This window comes from Vicia villosa, unplaced genomic scaffold, assembly GCF_029867415.1.
Source record: "Vicia villosa cultivar HV-30 ecotype Madison, WI unplaced genomic scaffold, Vvil1.0 ctg.001519F_1_1, whole genome shotgun sequence".
Classification (NCBI taxonomy): domain Eukaryota; kingdom Viridiplantae; phylum Streptophyta; class Magnoliopsida; order Fabales; family Fabaceae; genus Vicia; species Vicia villosa.
The window spans coordinates 50,496-67,400 of record NW_026705649.1 but is presented as its reverse complement, the minus strand read 5'-3'; the positions used below and the strand labels follow the sequence as shown (position 1 = coordinate 67,400).

The 16,905-nt window shown below is 35.1% G+C and overlaps 2 protein-coding genes across 6 annotated transcripts; one reads left to right on the top strand and one right to left on the bottom strand.

Annotated features, from left to right (window-relative positions):
* The first annotated feature begins 4,282 nt into the window (after nucleotides 1-4,282).
* Nucleotides 4,283-9,562, top strand: LOC131635609 (uncharacterized). Of its 5 annotated transcripts, XM_058906241.1 has the most exons (9): nucleotides 4,283-4,461; nucleotides 4,552-4,844; nucleotides 5,186-5,255; nucleotides 5,343-5,628; nucleotides 8,146-8,208; nucleotides 8,557-8,621; nucleotides 8,927-8,981; nucleotides 9,171-9,381; nucleotides 9,477-9,562. In XM_058906241.1, exons 1-5 carry the CDS (start codon nucleotides 4,416-4,418, stop codon nucleotides 8,174-8,176), a joined length of 726 nt encoding a protein of 241 aa, XP_058762224.1. In that variant the 5' UTR covers nucleotides 4,283-4,415; the 3' UTR covers nucleotides 8,177-8,208; nucleotides 8,557-8,621; nucleotides 8,927-8,981; nucleotides 9,171-9,381; nucleotides 9,477-9,562. The 5 variants fall into 5 exon arrangements, 2 of the variants coding, with proteins under 2 accessions (XP_058762224.1, XP_058762223.1); XM_058906240.1 differs by having other exon boundaries at nucleotides 8,927-9,381; XR_009293836.1 differs by having other exon boundaries at nucleotides 4,283-4,844; nucleotides 5,186-5,278; nucleotides 5,370-5,628; nucleotides 8,927-9,381.
* Nucleotides 9,563-14,159: 4,597 nt separating this feature from the next.
* LOC131635606 (transcription factor TCP8-like) lies at nucleotides 14,160-16,451 on the bottom strand. The gene is made up of 2 exons (XM_058906238.1): nucleotides 14,554-16,451; nucleotides 14,160-14,391 (listed from the first exon to the last, which is right to left on the bottom strand). Exon 1 carries the CDS (start codon nucleotides 16,162-16,164, stop codon nucleotides 14,566-14,568), a length of 1,599 nt encoding a protein of 532 aa, XP_058762221.1. The 5' UTR covers nucleotides 16,165-16,451; the 3' UTR covers nucleotides 14,160-14,391; nucleotides 14,554-14,565.
* Between the last annotated feature and the right edge of the window lie 454 nt (nucleotides 16,452-16,905).

The window sequence follows — 16,905 nt, the reverse complement described above, 5'->3', positions numbered from 1 at the left end:
GACCTTAAAGATGGTTAATAGGTACTCCACAAATAATGATGAGGGACATGAGTGACATATATAGAATTTACCCATCTTGCATAATAGGATATATGTCTAAATTCCCAATATTGAATTGGACAAGGGTGACATGATATATATCTTGCGTTTAATACAAATATGAGGGCAAAAGAGTAATTGTATATACAAACATTATCACAAAAAGGTTTTGTCATATATCATGACATTTTCTTGACTCGGGTAACAATTGATATGATGCTAGATATCACTCAATGTTTATTATACTAAATGTGTGATGAAGAATAATTGCCAACATCACAAGAACCTACAAGGTCACACACACATAAGAACAGATTGATGAGGAATAAAATGAATAAGGGAAATAAGAAACACTGTAAGGTATGGTGTACTTAAGTGTAATACAAAATGCGTTAAGGTACCATGCGCTTAAGTGAAATGCAGTACACCATAAGGTACGATGCACTTGAGTGGGCTTTTTAGCTTGTAGCCGATACAAATGGTTCTATAAATAGAACCCTTCTACGAAAGTTACACACTTGATGAAGTTCGGTTTTTGAACCTTAACCACACACACTCCCTCTCACTCACACACTCTCTCTCTCACACACACACACACACACACACACACACTTTCTCTCTAGGTCTTCATTTGTATCATCTAGCATTAATATTAAAGACACTTTGTTCATGTGTATTGAGTATAGGCATTATTATCCGTTAAATGCTTGTGCTAGTACATTTGATTCTTCATCGATCATGATCATTCATAATGACTGACTTAAGAGAAATTTTTGTTTTTCGCTGTGTTTATATAGAGATTTCCCTTCATGATCTCGGCCTCCTTTAGCAACAAAGACGGATATGGCATCCAACGTCTCTTGGTCCACCCAAATGGAAAAATTGTCCTCCCTTGTATTTTGAGTTTATTAACGAGCTTTTTGATCTAATACAGAACTATTACCAAAACACAAAAGATAATAGCTGCAAGAATAAGGATGATATTGGGATTCTAACCACCACATTACTTCACTGTCTATGGCGTTACAATCAAAATTGTGACAATGCACTTTGATGTAAGTTTGGGCCTTGTATTCCTTCTTAAGGTCATCTACAACAGTTGGATTCAATAGAGGTAAAGCAAGAAAAGCGAAACCCTGGGCAACCTCCACGAGATATAGGTTTTCGGATATCCCCCAATCTCAGCCATAACTTTTTCCTTCGTTTCTTCCATAATCATCTTTACAAGAAACACAATAAAGGGGGAAATAAGTATAGAAGCAAAAGTAACTTTGGTCATTACCTGGAAAGAAGTGATATTTGTGGCTCACAAAAGTAAAAATCACTAAAGAAATTCCGCATAGACATCAGAACAGTAACTAATAGGAAACTATTTGCAGAAATTGGGAACAACTATAGAGAAATAGTGGAAGTTCTCGAGTCGCACGAGTGGCAAAAAGGAAAACGTTATCCTTTGACTCCTTACATATCCATCGACACAGCAACCACATGATCCACGATAGCAAGCATCAAGAGGTGCAACCATGCCACCAAGGCCCGTGATATCACATCAATGTGTTCAAAACACTTGAGTACTCTAAGATAAGAGGGAATCATCACTCTCAAACCTAGTACCACACGTCAAGCTTATCATACGAAACGTTGCAAATTATGAGAAAATCATTCATCGTGCATGTTCCCAATATTATCAGTGTATGATCAAAGCCTTTCCACTCCTTTCAACCAGAGGCTAGACCGAATTCCCAAGCAACACATCCCTTACTTCAACAAGTAGAGACAAGAGCTTGGATGACAACTGTTCTAGACCGGTCGTAAGGCCCTCAGACAAAAGCCCAATCACGAGGCGCCACACGAAAAGCACGGAGAACGAGTAAAACCTTACTCAAGCACAGAACATGTTATCCCCGCCTCGAGTCTACCTAACTACCTTTCACTGTTGAATTTAACTGAACAATGATTTGCACAATGCGCTGGGTTAGGCTAATGCAATTTCAATCGCCCACTCTATATAAATTTTGCATGTGCTAGTTTCAAGCATTCATTTCATTCTCAGTCTTAAACTACTTATCAAATACTTCATTAACTTGGATATTGGAGTACAAAATTACAATTCCACTTTATTCTACCACATCGAAAGTGTTCACTACCACAATGAAACACCTCATTTTTTCCTCTTCTCTTATATCTAATCCCACCGTGAAAAAATAAAATATTAAAAATGAATGAAAATCCATTAAATCTAAATATTTATGTAACCACAAATAATAGTTTACAATACTTCTTAACCTATAAACTAGTAGGAGAAATGATAATTTTACACTATGTTTGACACTAACACCGTATTTCTATACGGTTTTGATTTTCTTAAATATTTAATAATTATATTTTCAATTTTTGACCCACTCCACCACATGCACATGGTGTACTTTGATACGGTGTAAGTGTAAAATGTCTCATTTCTGGTGTAGGAATAGCACCCCTCAAACTAGTAGTACCATTTTATGAACCAAATTAGTTAAAGTAAATTAATAAATGACTTGGATATTTACTAGAGATGTGTGTCAAAACCTCTTTCTAAAATGTGAACACAACAAACATGTAGGTTATTGCTCTATCTGTCTAGCCGTAAGATACCTGTACTTTATAATTGAAGATCCAAGTTTGATTTCTTTCAAGTGCACAACATATATTTGTTTATAGTACTATGATGATTTATAGTATCGACCTATACAAGTCCAAAACATAAACATGTATGCGGTCTTTTATTTAAATCAAAAGAAGTCAAGTCACTGAAACCACATCTGAAAACAAATATAAAATGTTATATTTAAAATTTTAATAACAACTTGCAAATGAAAATCAAATTAAAAATTAAAAAAATGGATGATGCACCACTATTAATCAATCACAATTATATATTAATTAAACCACTTTTTTATTTTAAAATAAATTTAATAATATGATAGATTAATAGTTTTTTTATTAAATAACAATATAAAACTATTTTATCCTATCTGTGCATATCTATTAAATCTTTAAAAATAAAATACGACTAATAATTTTTTGATAAACATCCTCAATCAAGTCACCAAACCTAACATCTCCCGCGTAATTATTGGAAAAACTTTGATATTTTTTTTGGTGATTGTCTATATCTCTTTTAAATTTTCTTCTTTCTCGTCGTAATTTTTTAAACCATCCATATATGTATGTATCAAAATACCAAAGTTACTAAATAGGAAAGACACCCAATCCTATTTCCAAAATAAGAATATATACTGTCATTGCGAAGAAGAAAAACTTAGATTTCTTGATAGACATGCAATATGCCTAGCATATAGGAAAGCGTAATTAGTTACATGTTAGAGCTCTTCTCTATATTAAAAGTGGTGTTCAAGAGAAAGAGACACATGTGAGAAGAGCATAAAAAGGCAGTGGAGAAAGAGGTGGAAAAGTTGAAAGATGTCTACTTTAACAAAGAAATCAAAGAAATCAACTATTATTTTGGATTGAAAAATGTAGTTATAGTAAAGAGATCAAATGACAACCAAAGAATGTGTATGAACTTTATTGACTTCAAAATTATGTGTGAAGGGGACCCTTCCTCTATTGAGCATATGCATGTTTCATAGGGAGCTTTTAAGATATACAACTTTAAATTGTATGAATGCCTACTCGAAATATAATTAAATAAAAATGGACTTTTTAGGCATGTTCAAAATGAATGCCTACGCTCAGACTAAAGCTTTGCATCAAAGTATTGGACCATTGTCATCTCTACTATTTTTGTCCATCCAACGATATCTTGCATCTCACGTTGTATCTATTGGTGACAGTTCTAAGTGTCATTCCTATATAAATGTGACTCTATGTCATTACAAGAAAAAAGGTCTACGGCCACGCTAAAATTTTCCACAACTCAAAAATTGTGGCCACATACAAGCTTTGGCCAGGGTTTTCAAATCGTAGACATATGTTTAGAAATATTGAATCCGGAGTGTGAAACTGTGGCTTTTTCATTATTTGTCACGGTTAACAAACTGCGGATAGTTTAAGCCGCAATAGTAAAACCGCGGCATTATAATTTTCACTTCAAATTGTGGTCCAAACCCAAAAAAATATAGCCCGCTAGAATTTCCCCCTTTTTTTTAGTTTCCCTCTCCTTAACTTTTTTTAGATTAAAAAAAAAGTTTAAAATGTAAATACAATTTCAATCTTAGTTTTCGTTCACAAATGGAAATAGGGTTAGAGATAGTGAAATCCAAAACTCTCTCCCTCCTTCAAGAGAGATCGTGAACGGTAATGGTGGTGCGGCCGATTCCTCTCCTCCGATCGACAACAACAACTAACATTGCCTTCTTCTCTTTTCATCACAAATGGCAGCGCGACCTCCATCTCCAGCGATATCTCCTTTTCGTCTTCGTTTGATCCTCTCCGTCTCCGATTTTTTCGATTCATGTTAGTTTTTGTTCAACATCATGTTTTAGTAACCTAATTTGTTTGATTTTACAGAGATTAACGCAAATTCTAAAAGGGAAAACGAAACCCTAGTTGTAAGCAGAATAGGGTTCGAGAAGAAGAAAGTCGCACTGAAGAGAGAACTAAGGGATTGGGTAGCGCGCCATCTCCCGTGTACGATTCTTCTCCCCAACCTTCACCTTTCTCTTTTCTCTGCGTACAAATCTAACCCTTCTTCGCCTTTTTCGTCGAATTTGCCTTTGATTTTTGGACATCATTCCGGTTTCTCTAATGAGTCTGCTACTCCTCCTAAACCTCATAGGAAAGAGCCCAAGACACCCCACAAGGTAACCTCTTCTATTTCTTCTCTTTTCCCTTTGTGTATGTATACTCATTTTGTAGGATATCATATAGTTACACCACCCAAAACCTTAAGATAGAATAATATATAGCATAACTCAATTTCCACTCATGACAATCATCAATTGACAATTTGGTTTAGTGTTGATTTTTTCGAACTCTAGTAGAATCAGAAGAGTGTATATTGTACAACTTTCAAGTACAAAAGTCTTTGCAAGTTTAAGTATTTATAGTTTAAGATGGTTTGTATTTGATTCTGTAAGAAAAATTCATAGAGTTAATAGTGATTGTTTAATGTTGATGCTAAAATTTAACATGGTATGTGCAGGTTTTGGATGTGCCTTATGATGGTGTTTGTTCTGTCCAGTGGACCAAGGAGGGTTCTTTCATATCTATTGGTATAAACCTTGGTCAAGTTCAGGTACCTTGTTAGCGATTAGCTTCATTAGATTTTGTTTTACCCATCCATGTATTTGAAATAACAGATTTTGTTTCCATGAAATCGCCGAAAGGGGTGTCTGGAATCGAGAAATATTCGTGCGTGATTGATATGAAGTGCAGTAGTCACAAAGGGTTTTCTGAGAATTCACAAGGTGAGAGGATTTGTAGGATTTGTCATTTGGCTTTTGGACCTGCGTTAGATGCAGCAATTGTCGAAAGTGCGAGCGTTACGAGTGGAGATTTTATTCAACTTGGTTGCGTGTGTATAGACGAGCTCGGCATTGCTCATGTTTATTATGCTGAAGTGTGGTTCAAGCTAAAGGGAAACAGGTATATATATTTCTGGCCAATTTCAATTTATAGATCAATTATGATAGTTTTGCATCAGCAAATTATTGCATTTGATTGTCATGTTCATGTTTGTTCATATTATTCGAAACCATGCCCTTGTGATTGTCCTGGTGAAGATTCTTGGTTGTCGATATCATCAAATCGATTGTTCATTAGGTGCATTTCTTTTTCTTTAACATATTATGTGAAATATGTGGTGAGACTGCAAAAAATGTCTCGGGTGCTACTACTAACGGAGTTATGGAAGAGTGGAATGATAGAAGATTCATGGACAACAGCGGTAACTCATCGCGCAGGTTTGGTGGATGCTGGCGAGCACAGCCGTTTTGTAATTTCTTGATGGCGTGCCTGGTAATAGCTTTCATTATGCCATGGTTTTTTCATGTAAACATGTTCTAGCATCGGAATCAAACACTTATATATTTCCTCCCTCTTCCATTCTTTATACCTATTAATAAATACAGTGAGTGATATCATCAAATTTTTGTGTCTTCCCAGAAGATGTGAAATTTGCTATTTGAATATATAGAAGTTACAATGCAAAGAGTTTATATATGTGCATTTGGCTCTGACCTCTCAATATAGTTTAGTTTGAATTATTCTCAAGTTTACGAAAAGTTGATTCGCCAAGCATTTGTTTGGTTTAGCGGGTGGATTTTCACGTTTTGACAGAAGCTTAGTGCCTATTTGCTTGTGCATTTCCAAGCAAAAAATGCACACATTGAAATAGTCTTGATGTGTTGCACACAGCAAATAATAAAGATGATTATTGGCTGAATGTTTCTACTGATGTGATTTATATGTGATTTATATGTTTAAAAGCTATTTTCAAGTTATTTTCATAAACTCCTCTAAGATGATTATTGTTGTATAGAGTGCATCCTAATTTTTTCCTTGATAGAAACAATATGTATACAAGTTCTTATATGGAAAATACTTGCTGAATAAACGTTTAATTAAGTTTTATATCAGTGTGATTTTTGGATTGCTATGTGGCATGATGTTCCGTTATTGTCCCCATTCCTTGTGAATACTAGATCACAATTACAAAGATGTTTTTGATTCATGGCAAACTCAATAAGCATACAAGCAACAAGGGACAAGCAGAGCAGCAGCTACTATGCATATAGGTCGACCCAATATAAGCAAAACAAGAAAAATGCAGAAAAGCAGCAGCTAGGTCGAGCTACTGTCAACCTAGGTCGACCTAAAATGGAGAAAATTTCACATACCTCTGCTAGGTCGACCCACACATCAACTAGGTCGACCTAAACTGAAGAAATATCCCAAAAACTCATTTGAAGAGAATTTTGGTCGACCTACTTCCCAAACAGGTCGACCTAACTGGGAGCAAAATCATTTCAAGTTAATGCACCTCTGCTAGGTCGACCTAAGCTCTACAAGAGGTCGACCTAACTGATCAAAAATGCCAAAATGTCTGTTATTCTTGGCTCCAACTGATAGGCACTCATATATATCATCAAAGGTTCAATTATTGAATGCAACACCAAAGACTGAAAGATACACAAAGGCTTCTCATCTTCGTTCTTCGTCATCTCCAACACAATTACACATAATCATTCTTGCGTTGAGGGTTAGTGATCGAGTTCGATAACGTCCATGGAACGGAATTGAAGATTCCTAGTGGGTGAAGATTTGTGGGGTTTTTGGTGAATAAAATCTGCGGGTTTTGTCCTCCAAGATAGGTGTTTCTTGGGGGTTTTTATCAAGAGGTTTCATTGAGGATCCATCTGAGTGTGAAGATTGAAGAACAAGGGTTCAAGGCAATTCAAGACACTGCAGAAAAGGGATTAAGTGAAGCTCTTGGATAACCTTGATCTGACTCAAGATTAAGGGGGAAGAAGATTCAAAGGATCGACATAATTGGTTTATGGTTTATCGTTTTGTTATCTTCTTTGTATAAACTGCTTTCAACATTAGTGAAAGATTTCCCAATTTCAGTTTGGAATTGGGGGCAGACGTAGTCGTAGCGAGGACGATCGACGAACTGCCTAAACAAATATCGTGTTCTTGTCGCTTTTACCTTTTCATTTACGTTCTGTTCATATTTGGTTATAATAGCAAATTGATCAACGATTCGAGTGTTAAGATTGTGAATTAAGGTCTTATATAAACATCACAATCCATCACACATTGAACTACCATCAATTTGATCATTATCACCAAGTGTTTGTGTTTTTGCTTCTTTCACCATTACTGCATTGCAAACGTCGTTCATCATATAAGAAGTTAATTGATTTTCAATAGAGCGACGTATTGATTCTATAGTGTATTCTCTTATCGTTTATCTCAAGCTGGTTAGTGGTTTTAACACATATACAATCGTTTCAATAGTGGTTCGGAATAGACGCGAGTCGATTCAGAATTACTTCCGCTTAAAGTTCAATTAATTCCGCAAAACTGTTTAAGATCTATTCACCCCCCCTCTAGATCCTAAGGCCATCGTCTAACATTCCTTACCTTCTCTGTATGCAGGATCAGGCTTCCAATGTTGACGTTCTTCTAACTGATGCTAATGGTGTTTTTCAATCAATCAAGGTTCGTACTTATTGTGTTTTCAATTAAATAAGATTAAACTAGGGTTGCTTTTTGATGACTGCTCTTTGGCCTCATTAATATTGATGATAAGAAATTCAGCATAAAATCTGCACCCAACTTTTATTAGTTTCCCCCATATTCCTCAACCATTCTGAAATTTCAATTGAAACAGTCTGGTAATTTTTAATTGTAAAATTAAATTTTTTGATCTTAAAATAAACAGTCTGGTAATTTTTCTCAATACATGTAAATTTTGTTGCTGAAGCTAGCATTTCGTGGTTCCTTCGAAAGATTTCAATCCTTATCATTTGCCTGTCCTGACATTAGAATCATCTATTGTGTTCACAGGATTAGCTCTCGAAGCTCTTAGTGGAGTGTTTTCACTTGCATCTTCTGAAATCGATCAGAGTAAGGTAAAGTTCTGGATCTCTGTAATAGTTGCTTCACTACTTCCCTATTATAAAGCTCATATAGTTTAATAATAATTTCATACACTGACCAGAAATTCATGCATAGAATTGTGTTATACGCTGTATGTTATGGGACAAATTATGTAATGTGAATTTGTAGTTAAACTCACCGGTGCTTTTGCTGCAATTAGCTGAATATCTATTTTAGCCTCTGCTTCACATACTTATCTAGCTTTTAAATACTTCTTACCAACATACCTTTATATAGGAAATTATATCAATATCTTATATTTGCCCCATATTGGCAGGTCAATATAGTAAAAACTGGCATAGTGAAGCTATTTGACAGCATCGAGAAATATGGTATGTGGAGCCTTTTGCTTTTAACTCATTCTAAGTGATAGATATTCATGACTGTTTATAAACTTTGAATTATCTTGCATGGATTTAGTAGCAATAATGTCATGTTTGTTGCATTTTATTTCATTCCATCTTGTTTCTTATTTGGTTTACTTTGGAAGGAGGGGGGATTAAAAGTTAATTATGTTACAGTCACCTCCTTAAGATCTAAGGTGATAATGTGTGACTGCAAGTGTAATAGGACCTTATAGTGTGTGACTGCAAGTATACTAGAATTGATGGTTTCTCTTAAGTAAGATCGGACGGTGGTGATGGCCTAAAACTCTCAGCGTTTGATGTTGCTTCCACAATACTTCAGGAAGTTGCTTCTGCTTTACATTCTATCGGCATTCAAGTAGAACAGGTAAGTATTATGTTACTTCTGCTTCCTCATTAGCTTTGCTTGAAACAATGATTAAATAGTACTTTTTGATTTCTAACACATTTGGCTCAACGCAGTTACATGCAGAAGCGGGTAAAAGTCAATTTGAGTTGGTTTTAGAGATGTCAGTACTATAGTGGTTGCCATGCTCCTTGGAAGTATGAAATATATATATATATATATATATATATATATATATATATATATATATATATATATATATATATATATATATATATATATATATATATATATATATATATATATATATATATATATATATATATATAGAGGGCATATCATATGAGAATGACATATTTATATGAGAATTTGAGAATGAATCTGAACCATTGGATTTTAAAATAAATGGTGGAGATTATATATGAATCTTTTTTTTTCTCTCTCATGCATCTTGAAATAAATGAAGCAGGAGAGAGAAAAAAAAGATTCACTTATAATCTCCACCATTTATTTTAAAATCCAATGGTTCAGATTCATTCTCACATTCTCATATAAATATGTCATTCTCATATGATATGCCCTCTATATATATATATATATATATATATATATATATATATATATATATATATATATATATATATATATATATATATATATATATATATATATATATATATATATATATATATATATATATATGTGTGTGTGTGTGTGTGTATTATAGATCTTTTGAATGTGTAGCTATGATGTTGTAAAATACAGAAGCAACATATTTTTGGAAGTGTATAAAAGTGTTTTCTTTGTGATATTGAAAGTACAAGTTAGATGATTTAGGTTCTGGATGCCACGTGCATCTAAGCTTGTGGCAGAATGGCCAAAATGTGTTTATGGCATCTGATGACAACTCATTCAAAACTTAGTATCCAACTATTATTAGTGGCACTAAAAAAAAACTTATTTTGACCTTGATGTTAATTTGCTTGTAATTAATTAGATTCTATAATCATCTATATTATTGTTAATTATATATATATATATATATATATATATATATATATATATATATATATATATATAATGACATATTTATGTAATAATACAGAAATAAACCGTGGCAAGATAAATGGTTTAGAAAGCATAACATATAACAACGGTTTTAAATAGGTGGTCATAACCAAACCGTGGCTATATCTTGAACTAATATTGTGTCGTAAACGTTAAAATGAAACCGTGGCTTTACCATATAGCCACAGTTTTGCAGTCATGGCAAATACAAACCGCGGCCTTAATCAAGCTACCTAAACCGTGGCCTAAAAAAGCCACGGTTGTAAAAAAGGCGTGGTCTATACCAAAAAACTGTGGACTTTACTTTAGGCCACGGCCGCATACTCCACAGTTGGATTTCCGTGGCCAAACCGTGGCCTCAGCGTTATGCCACGGTTATTTTGCATATAGCCTCGGTTTTCTGGGCGTGGCAGGAGACCTTTTTTTCTGTAGTGTGTCACACAAAGATATGTTTACTTCATTCATTCATATACAAGTTTCATCTCTTTCATTTTGCTGACCTGAGCATTGGAGTGTTAATCTTATAACTATCCATTTCTTCGCTTACTAGATATAGCTATCATCGCGTCGGAGACCCTTCCACGGTGGCTATCATAGACTTACTACGTACTCACTTATTATTCTAAGTTGTAATAGTTATGCTATATGTGAGAATTGTCTCTTGATTCTCATGAATTAGCACCATGTTCTCTAAAGCTCTTACATTGCACCGCCGCAACCGTTTTATGTTAAATATTTCAAGCACTATAATTGTTTTTTGTTATTGAGTTCTGATCGCTCTTAGCCTCTCTAAAATTGTTCTTGTAATCATCTCCAATGATAGGATCCAAGGTGACTCGATCTACCACTCTCCCTAACGTGATTCTTGTTCCCGAAGTTTGATCATTGGCTCAAATGTTTCAAGATGTTGTCATGTCAATTCTTACTCTTACAAAAGAAGAACTACATCATTTGCATGATGATCTGATTTTGATCATTTTACCCATTGAACCAAGCTAGAGTCTTTAGCCAATCATAGAGTCTTTATGCCAACCTATTCCATTATAACAACGATTTTTGTTTCATCTCTTTCATCAACTTTCTATTTTGCCACCATTCTAGTCTTCTAAACTAGATTTATCTTAGAGTCTCCAACAACTCCAAGCGAAGATGGGAAAGCACAGAGAAAATGAACTCTTGACGAGCATCTATAACTTAATGCAATAATATAATATGAATCTTATCATTGAAATACTCCTCTGCATAAAAGAGAATTGGAAAAATATTCCTTCTTCAATCATAACTCAACTAGAGGTACTACAAGACGGTGCTCAAGAGCCGCCTTGAGGGTCGCTCTTTTCGACGTCAAGTCATAACGAAAAAGAGAATCGGAGTTGTTTGAAAGAGGTCATCGTCGCCATTGCTACCACATTTGTCTTCCACATGACTCATGAGGCAACACATGAGTCATACTTTATCCAAGGATCGTCGTCCCACAAAGCCTCCCTCACACCATTCTTAGAGGGGAGGTGATCACGGTGTTACTATGAATCCTCTTTTTTTGAATCGGAAGGGAACAACTATGACATGGTTCAAGATTGGTGGGCGGTTCCATTAACTCATGGAGAAATTTGTGCTAATATTTTACATCATAAATTACTGCTCGGAGACGAATGCTGAAGACAATAGTACTTAGTGGAATTCACCAGAAGAAGAATGGGACCCTTAGAGAATACATTGATAGGTTCACAAAGATGGTTGTTGAAGTAAGGGGATCCAACAACAGACTGGGGTGTTGGATCTTTGAGAAATGATTGAGGTTAGTATGTTTTTAGAGAAATTGGTCATGAAAGGTGTGGGAAGCATGAGTGACCTCCTCACCTAATCTCATCCATATATCAACTATGAGGAAACGTTGTTGGTTCAAGGTGTTGAAAGAAAATAAGACCTCAAGGAATGTTGGACCTGGGAAGCATAATGAAAGTAGACGTCGTGATGATGGAGATATAGATGTTTGAATTGATCAACGGTCTAATAAATCCGGCCTAATACGGATGCTCAATCTTATTGTAGGTACCTACTCAGTTGGGGAACACGTGGACGCCCATACAGAAGTTTCACGCAGAAGCATGACATTGCCCTCATCTCAATCGTTGATGTCCATCCAACAACATCACACGTCTCGCGTCATATCTACCGGTGACAGTTCCATCTGCCATCTATATATAAATATGATCATGCATCATACCAATGTACGATTCATTCATTCACTTACAAGTTCTTTGATGAACTCAACAGTAAAGCGTTAACCTTACATATAACTCTCTTTGCTCATTGAAGATATTTACCACCATTTCAAAGACACTTCTAAGATAGTTATCATTGATTTAGTACTCATTTTATGTTCCACACTGAAATAGATATGTGTACAAATTTGGATATTATACACAAAAACCTACATTAGAAACTTTAGATACTAAAATACACCATATAGTAGAAACTTCTTTGCCTATATAATCAATTGAGAATTCAAAGTATTATTCTGCATTCATCATAGTACACAATTACATATATAGCAAAGAAGAAGTAAATGGTTAAAAAGTGTGAGGTGATAAAGAAAAGGGAAGAATGATTCAACAATAAACAGTGATATGAAATTGACTGTTGAGGGTCAACACCAAAGTCATTTTCCTTGCCGCCCTGTTTTATAGACAACGTTACAATCCTTTAATTATCATTACTATGCATATCCTCATTTTTCTTTGCTTCTTTCCGTCTTTTGTCCATTTCCATTCAATGCTTTGCTTTTTCTTTTTCTCACATTCCTTGTCCATTTAAATTATTTTATTCAAATAAGACTACTATTTTTTATTAAACTATAACATTAACATGATTTATTTCTATTTATTTGAATAGATTAATTTTAGAATATGGAAAATATTTATAATCATCGAATATGACAGGCATAATAATGTAGTAGCAATTGACGGTCGTTACTCCTCCTTCAATAATGCCAGTTTTCTATAACTTATGACAAGACATTTATGTTTTTCTTATTTAAGGATAAGACTTAATATATTTTTTAATAAATATTCAATTTGATATTTTATAATTAGAAATCAGAACAGAAAACATTATTTTCTAGAAGTTAAAGGTAGTGCAATATCAATATAAATTAATTTTACATCATCATTCAATAAGATTATAATATTTTTATCAGTATTTTAAATTTAAAGTGTGACTTGTAACCAAAAAAAAAAAAAAATTTAAAGTGTGACTTGGTTGAATACATGTCATTTATTGGATGAGTCAGTACATACCCTTTTTTCTCTATTTTCTAATCAATAATATTCTCTTATTTTACACTATAAGAAAAAAAAGATAAAAAATATCATTTGTGGGTAAACAAAATGAAAAATATTTGAAAATTAAATTACCAAATTGAGAAAAATAATAAAGGAAAAGTGGTAAAGGAAAACATTGAGATTTAATGCATTGCTGTTCATGACCTTGTTCAGGAGTTATCTCCAAAAAGGCACACAAATTAGTAACTCAGATTTTTATAATCCAGCTGATCATCATTTTCTATTTACATATTTTGTTCTCTCTCTTTACTCTTATCTGGCATCCTGTTTTTGCTTAGTTGGTCACTGCAATTTTAATATTTTAATTCTGATTCTCATACAGAATAGAAGATTTTCAAATTATACATATGTAGCAACAAAAAATAAGATAAATAACAGCAACCAAAAAAAATTCAAAATTTTGTTTGAAATCCTATTGTTTTTCAAGAATTACAGAGCTAGAAAATGAAATAAATACATAAAAATATTAAGAGAAATTTCCTCCTATACAAACTCTCTGCAAAGTCCCTTAATTTGGACTAAAATCAAACCGTAAACAACACACAATACCACAATAAGTACCTCCAAAAAAGAACATGTAAGAGAAAAACTCAAATCTGATGAGAATTCAACTTGGAATCTGCAAAAAAGAAAGCAATAAACTACTATAGTACAAACTTGGTGGACACAGATTACAATGTAAAAAAATAGTGCTACAACAAAAAAATGCAACTGAATTAACTATATTATAATTTACATATAGAAAAAAAAAGCATGCAATATGCAATGAGATGAAACTAACCATGGATAGTTATCATTGAGAATTATTAGGAGCATCTTCTCCACTTTCATCATTAGGTTGTTGAGGATGAGAGTCCAATGAAATTGAATGGTGATGTTGTTGATGTTGATGATGATGATGATCAGAAGAAGAGTTGTTGTTAACATTGAAATGACCAGCTCTTGTGTAAGCATTTAGAGCAGCCAACATACCCAAGTTTGAATCAGACACTGCTAATCCAAGATGCTGTGATGGTTGATACACTGAACCGAGCTGTAAACCACCGCGTCCGCCTTGGAATTCAATACCACCGCCGCTTCCGCCGGGAGGAACATTGAACCTTGGCATGAAATGTAACTGAGACGGTGTTGCAGTAGCGTTTGCTTGGTTTTGAGACTGAGTGTGAGGACTAAATGGCCACATGTTTTGTGTTTGTGTATGTGTATCTGAATTTGTGTTTGCACCACCACCGCCACCGCCACCACTCACTGGTACCATCCATATTGTACTACCACTACCCGCGGTGGCCCACATCGCGGTTGCCGGTAACATATTCGACGGTCGAAGAAGTCCAGAAATTGAATTACCAGGAGAAGCAGATGAAGATGCTCCATCTCCACCACCTCCTCCTCCACCACCACCTTCTCCATCACCTATACCATCTTGTTGGTGATTTGCTTTGAAAGTTTTTGGAGAAGAAGAACCATCGCCACCGCTTTCGTTGTTATCGTCTTTGAAAAGATCTTCTCTATAGCGTTTTCTCATGTAATTCTCATTCGAAAGAGCTTCACCGATTTGATCGGCGTTCATGAGATGATGTTGTTGGTGTTGATGAGGATGAAACCCTAGAAGAGGCGCGTGTTGGTGTTGGTACGCAGCTTCTTCAAACGGATGGTGCGCCGCCAGTCCAAGCGCGCTGTGAAAACTATGAGGAGCGGATTTCGACGGCGGCGCCGACAGCGTGGAGCCGCTGCTTCGTAGTGAAACATTGAGCGTTGAGAAATTAGCCGGGATTGTTCCTGTACCGGTGGCGGCAATAATAGCCGGCTCCGCTTGCTGGAGAAGCCATTCAATTGTTTCACCGTCGGATTTATGACCTAATTCTCTGGTCAACTGAAAAACTCTAGCCGCACATGTCGCCGGCATTCGAATTCTTCGTCCCCGGCCATCCACTTTAGTGTGTCTGTCCTTGGTAGATCGTTTGGGAGGATTTGCTACGGTGACGACCGTGGATGAAGAAGAGAATTGTTGAATCTGATTCTGAGTGTTGTTGTTGTTATTGTTGGCGGCTGCAGCGGTGGAGTCGAGTACCGGAGGTTCAGATCTGGTGGCGATTGCGAGAGAAGCGTCGATAAGATGAGTAGTAGTTGCAGCAGAAGCTGAAGCGGAAGAAGAAGAAGAATTGGATGATGAAGAAGAAGAGTTTGAAGAAGGTTGAATATTAGAGATGGAGCCCATAATGAAAGATTGTGGTGGCCTTCCATCAAAAGGGACCACAAGTTGTTGTTGCTGAGAATGAGAATTTGAAGGTGAAGATTCTTGTTGTTGGTGGTGTTGGTTTTGGTGTTGGTGGTGGGGAAGAGTGGTGGTGCCTCTCTTCTGTTTGTTGTTTTGCAAATCTGATAGTTCCATTTAAGCTTGGTAGGGAAGGTTTCAATTTCAAACTTTATTTTTATATATTTTTTTCTTCAATTTTTATCATATAGATGATTCATGAATGTTTCAAGAGTGTAGAATGAGTGATAAGAGAGAGAGAAAAGAGAGAGAAAGTTATGAAATTTTCAAAAGTGTTTGGACCCAAGTGAGTGAGACTGTGAGTTTTGTGGGGTTCTTGTTGTTTTTTGATTGACTGTTGTCTTTGTTCAGACCGCAACAGACGCGCACAGAACACAAGTGTGTGTGTGAAGGGTAAGAAATAAAGTGAGTAGGTTTTAACTTAAAAACTCAAGAGAGAGAAAAAGTGAGTGGGGACCTTATTAAGGGAAAAAATAACGTAACAGAAACCACTCGTGGGGTCTCGTAAAAGGAATACAAAAATATTGCCCTTTGTTACTCGCTTAAATCCCTGCAAAATTCTACCACATCTTTGTGCAAAATCCATCTTGATCCAAACCATAATTAAAAGTCAAGAGACCAAGTACAAACTAAACTAATACTTACTCCGATCATTGATACGTTCGAACTCTGGAGATGATGCTAAACTTAGCAGTATCGCTTTCTTGATAATATTGATGCCTGCTAGTTGAGTTAGGACGGACATATTTGATCTATATTTCAGTGAATCTGAAAATAAAATATTGTTAGTGTGTTTCACTTTTTACATGCAAGTGGTGTGACAAAAATATTTCAAATGTGGTAGTACATTAGAAAATT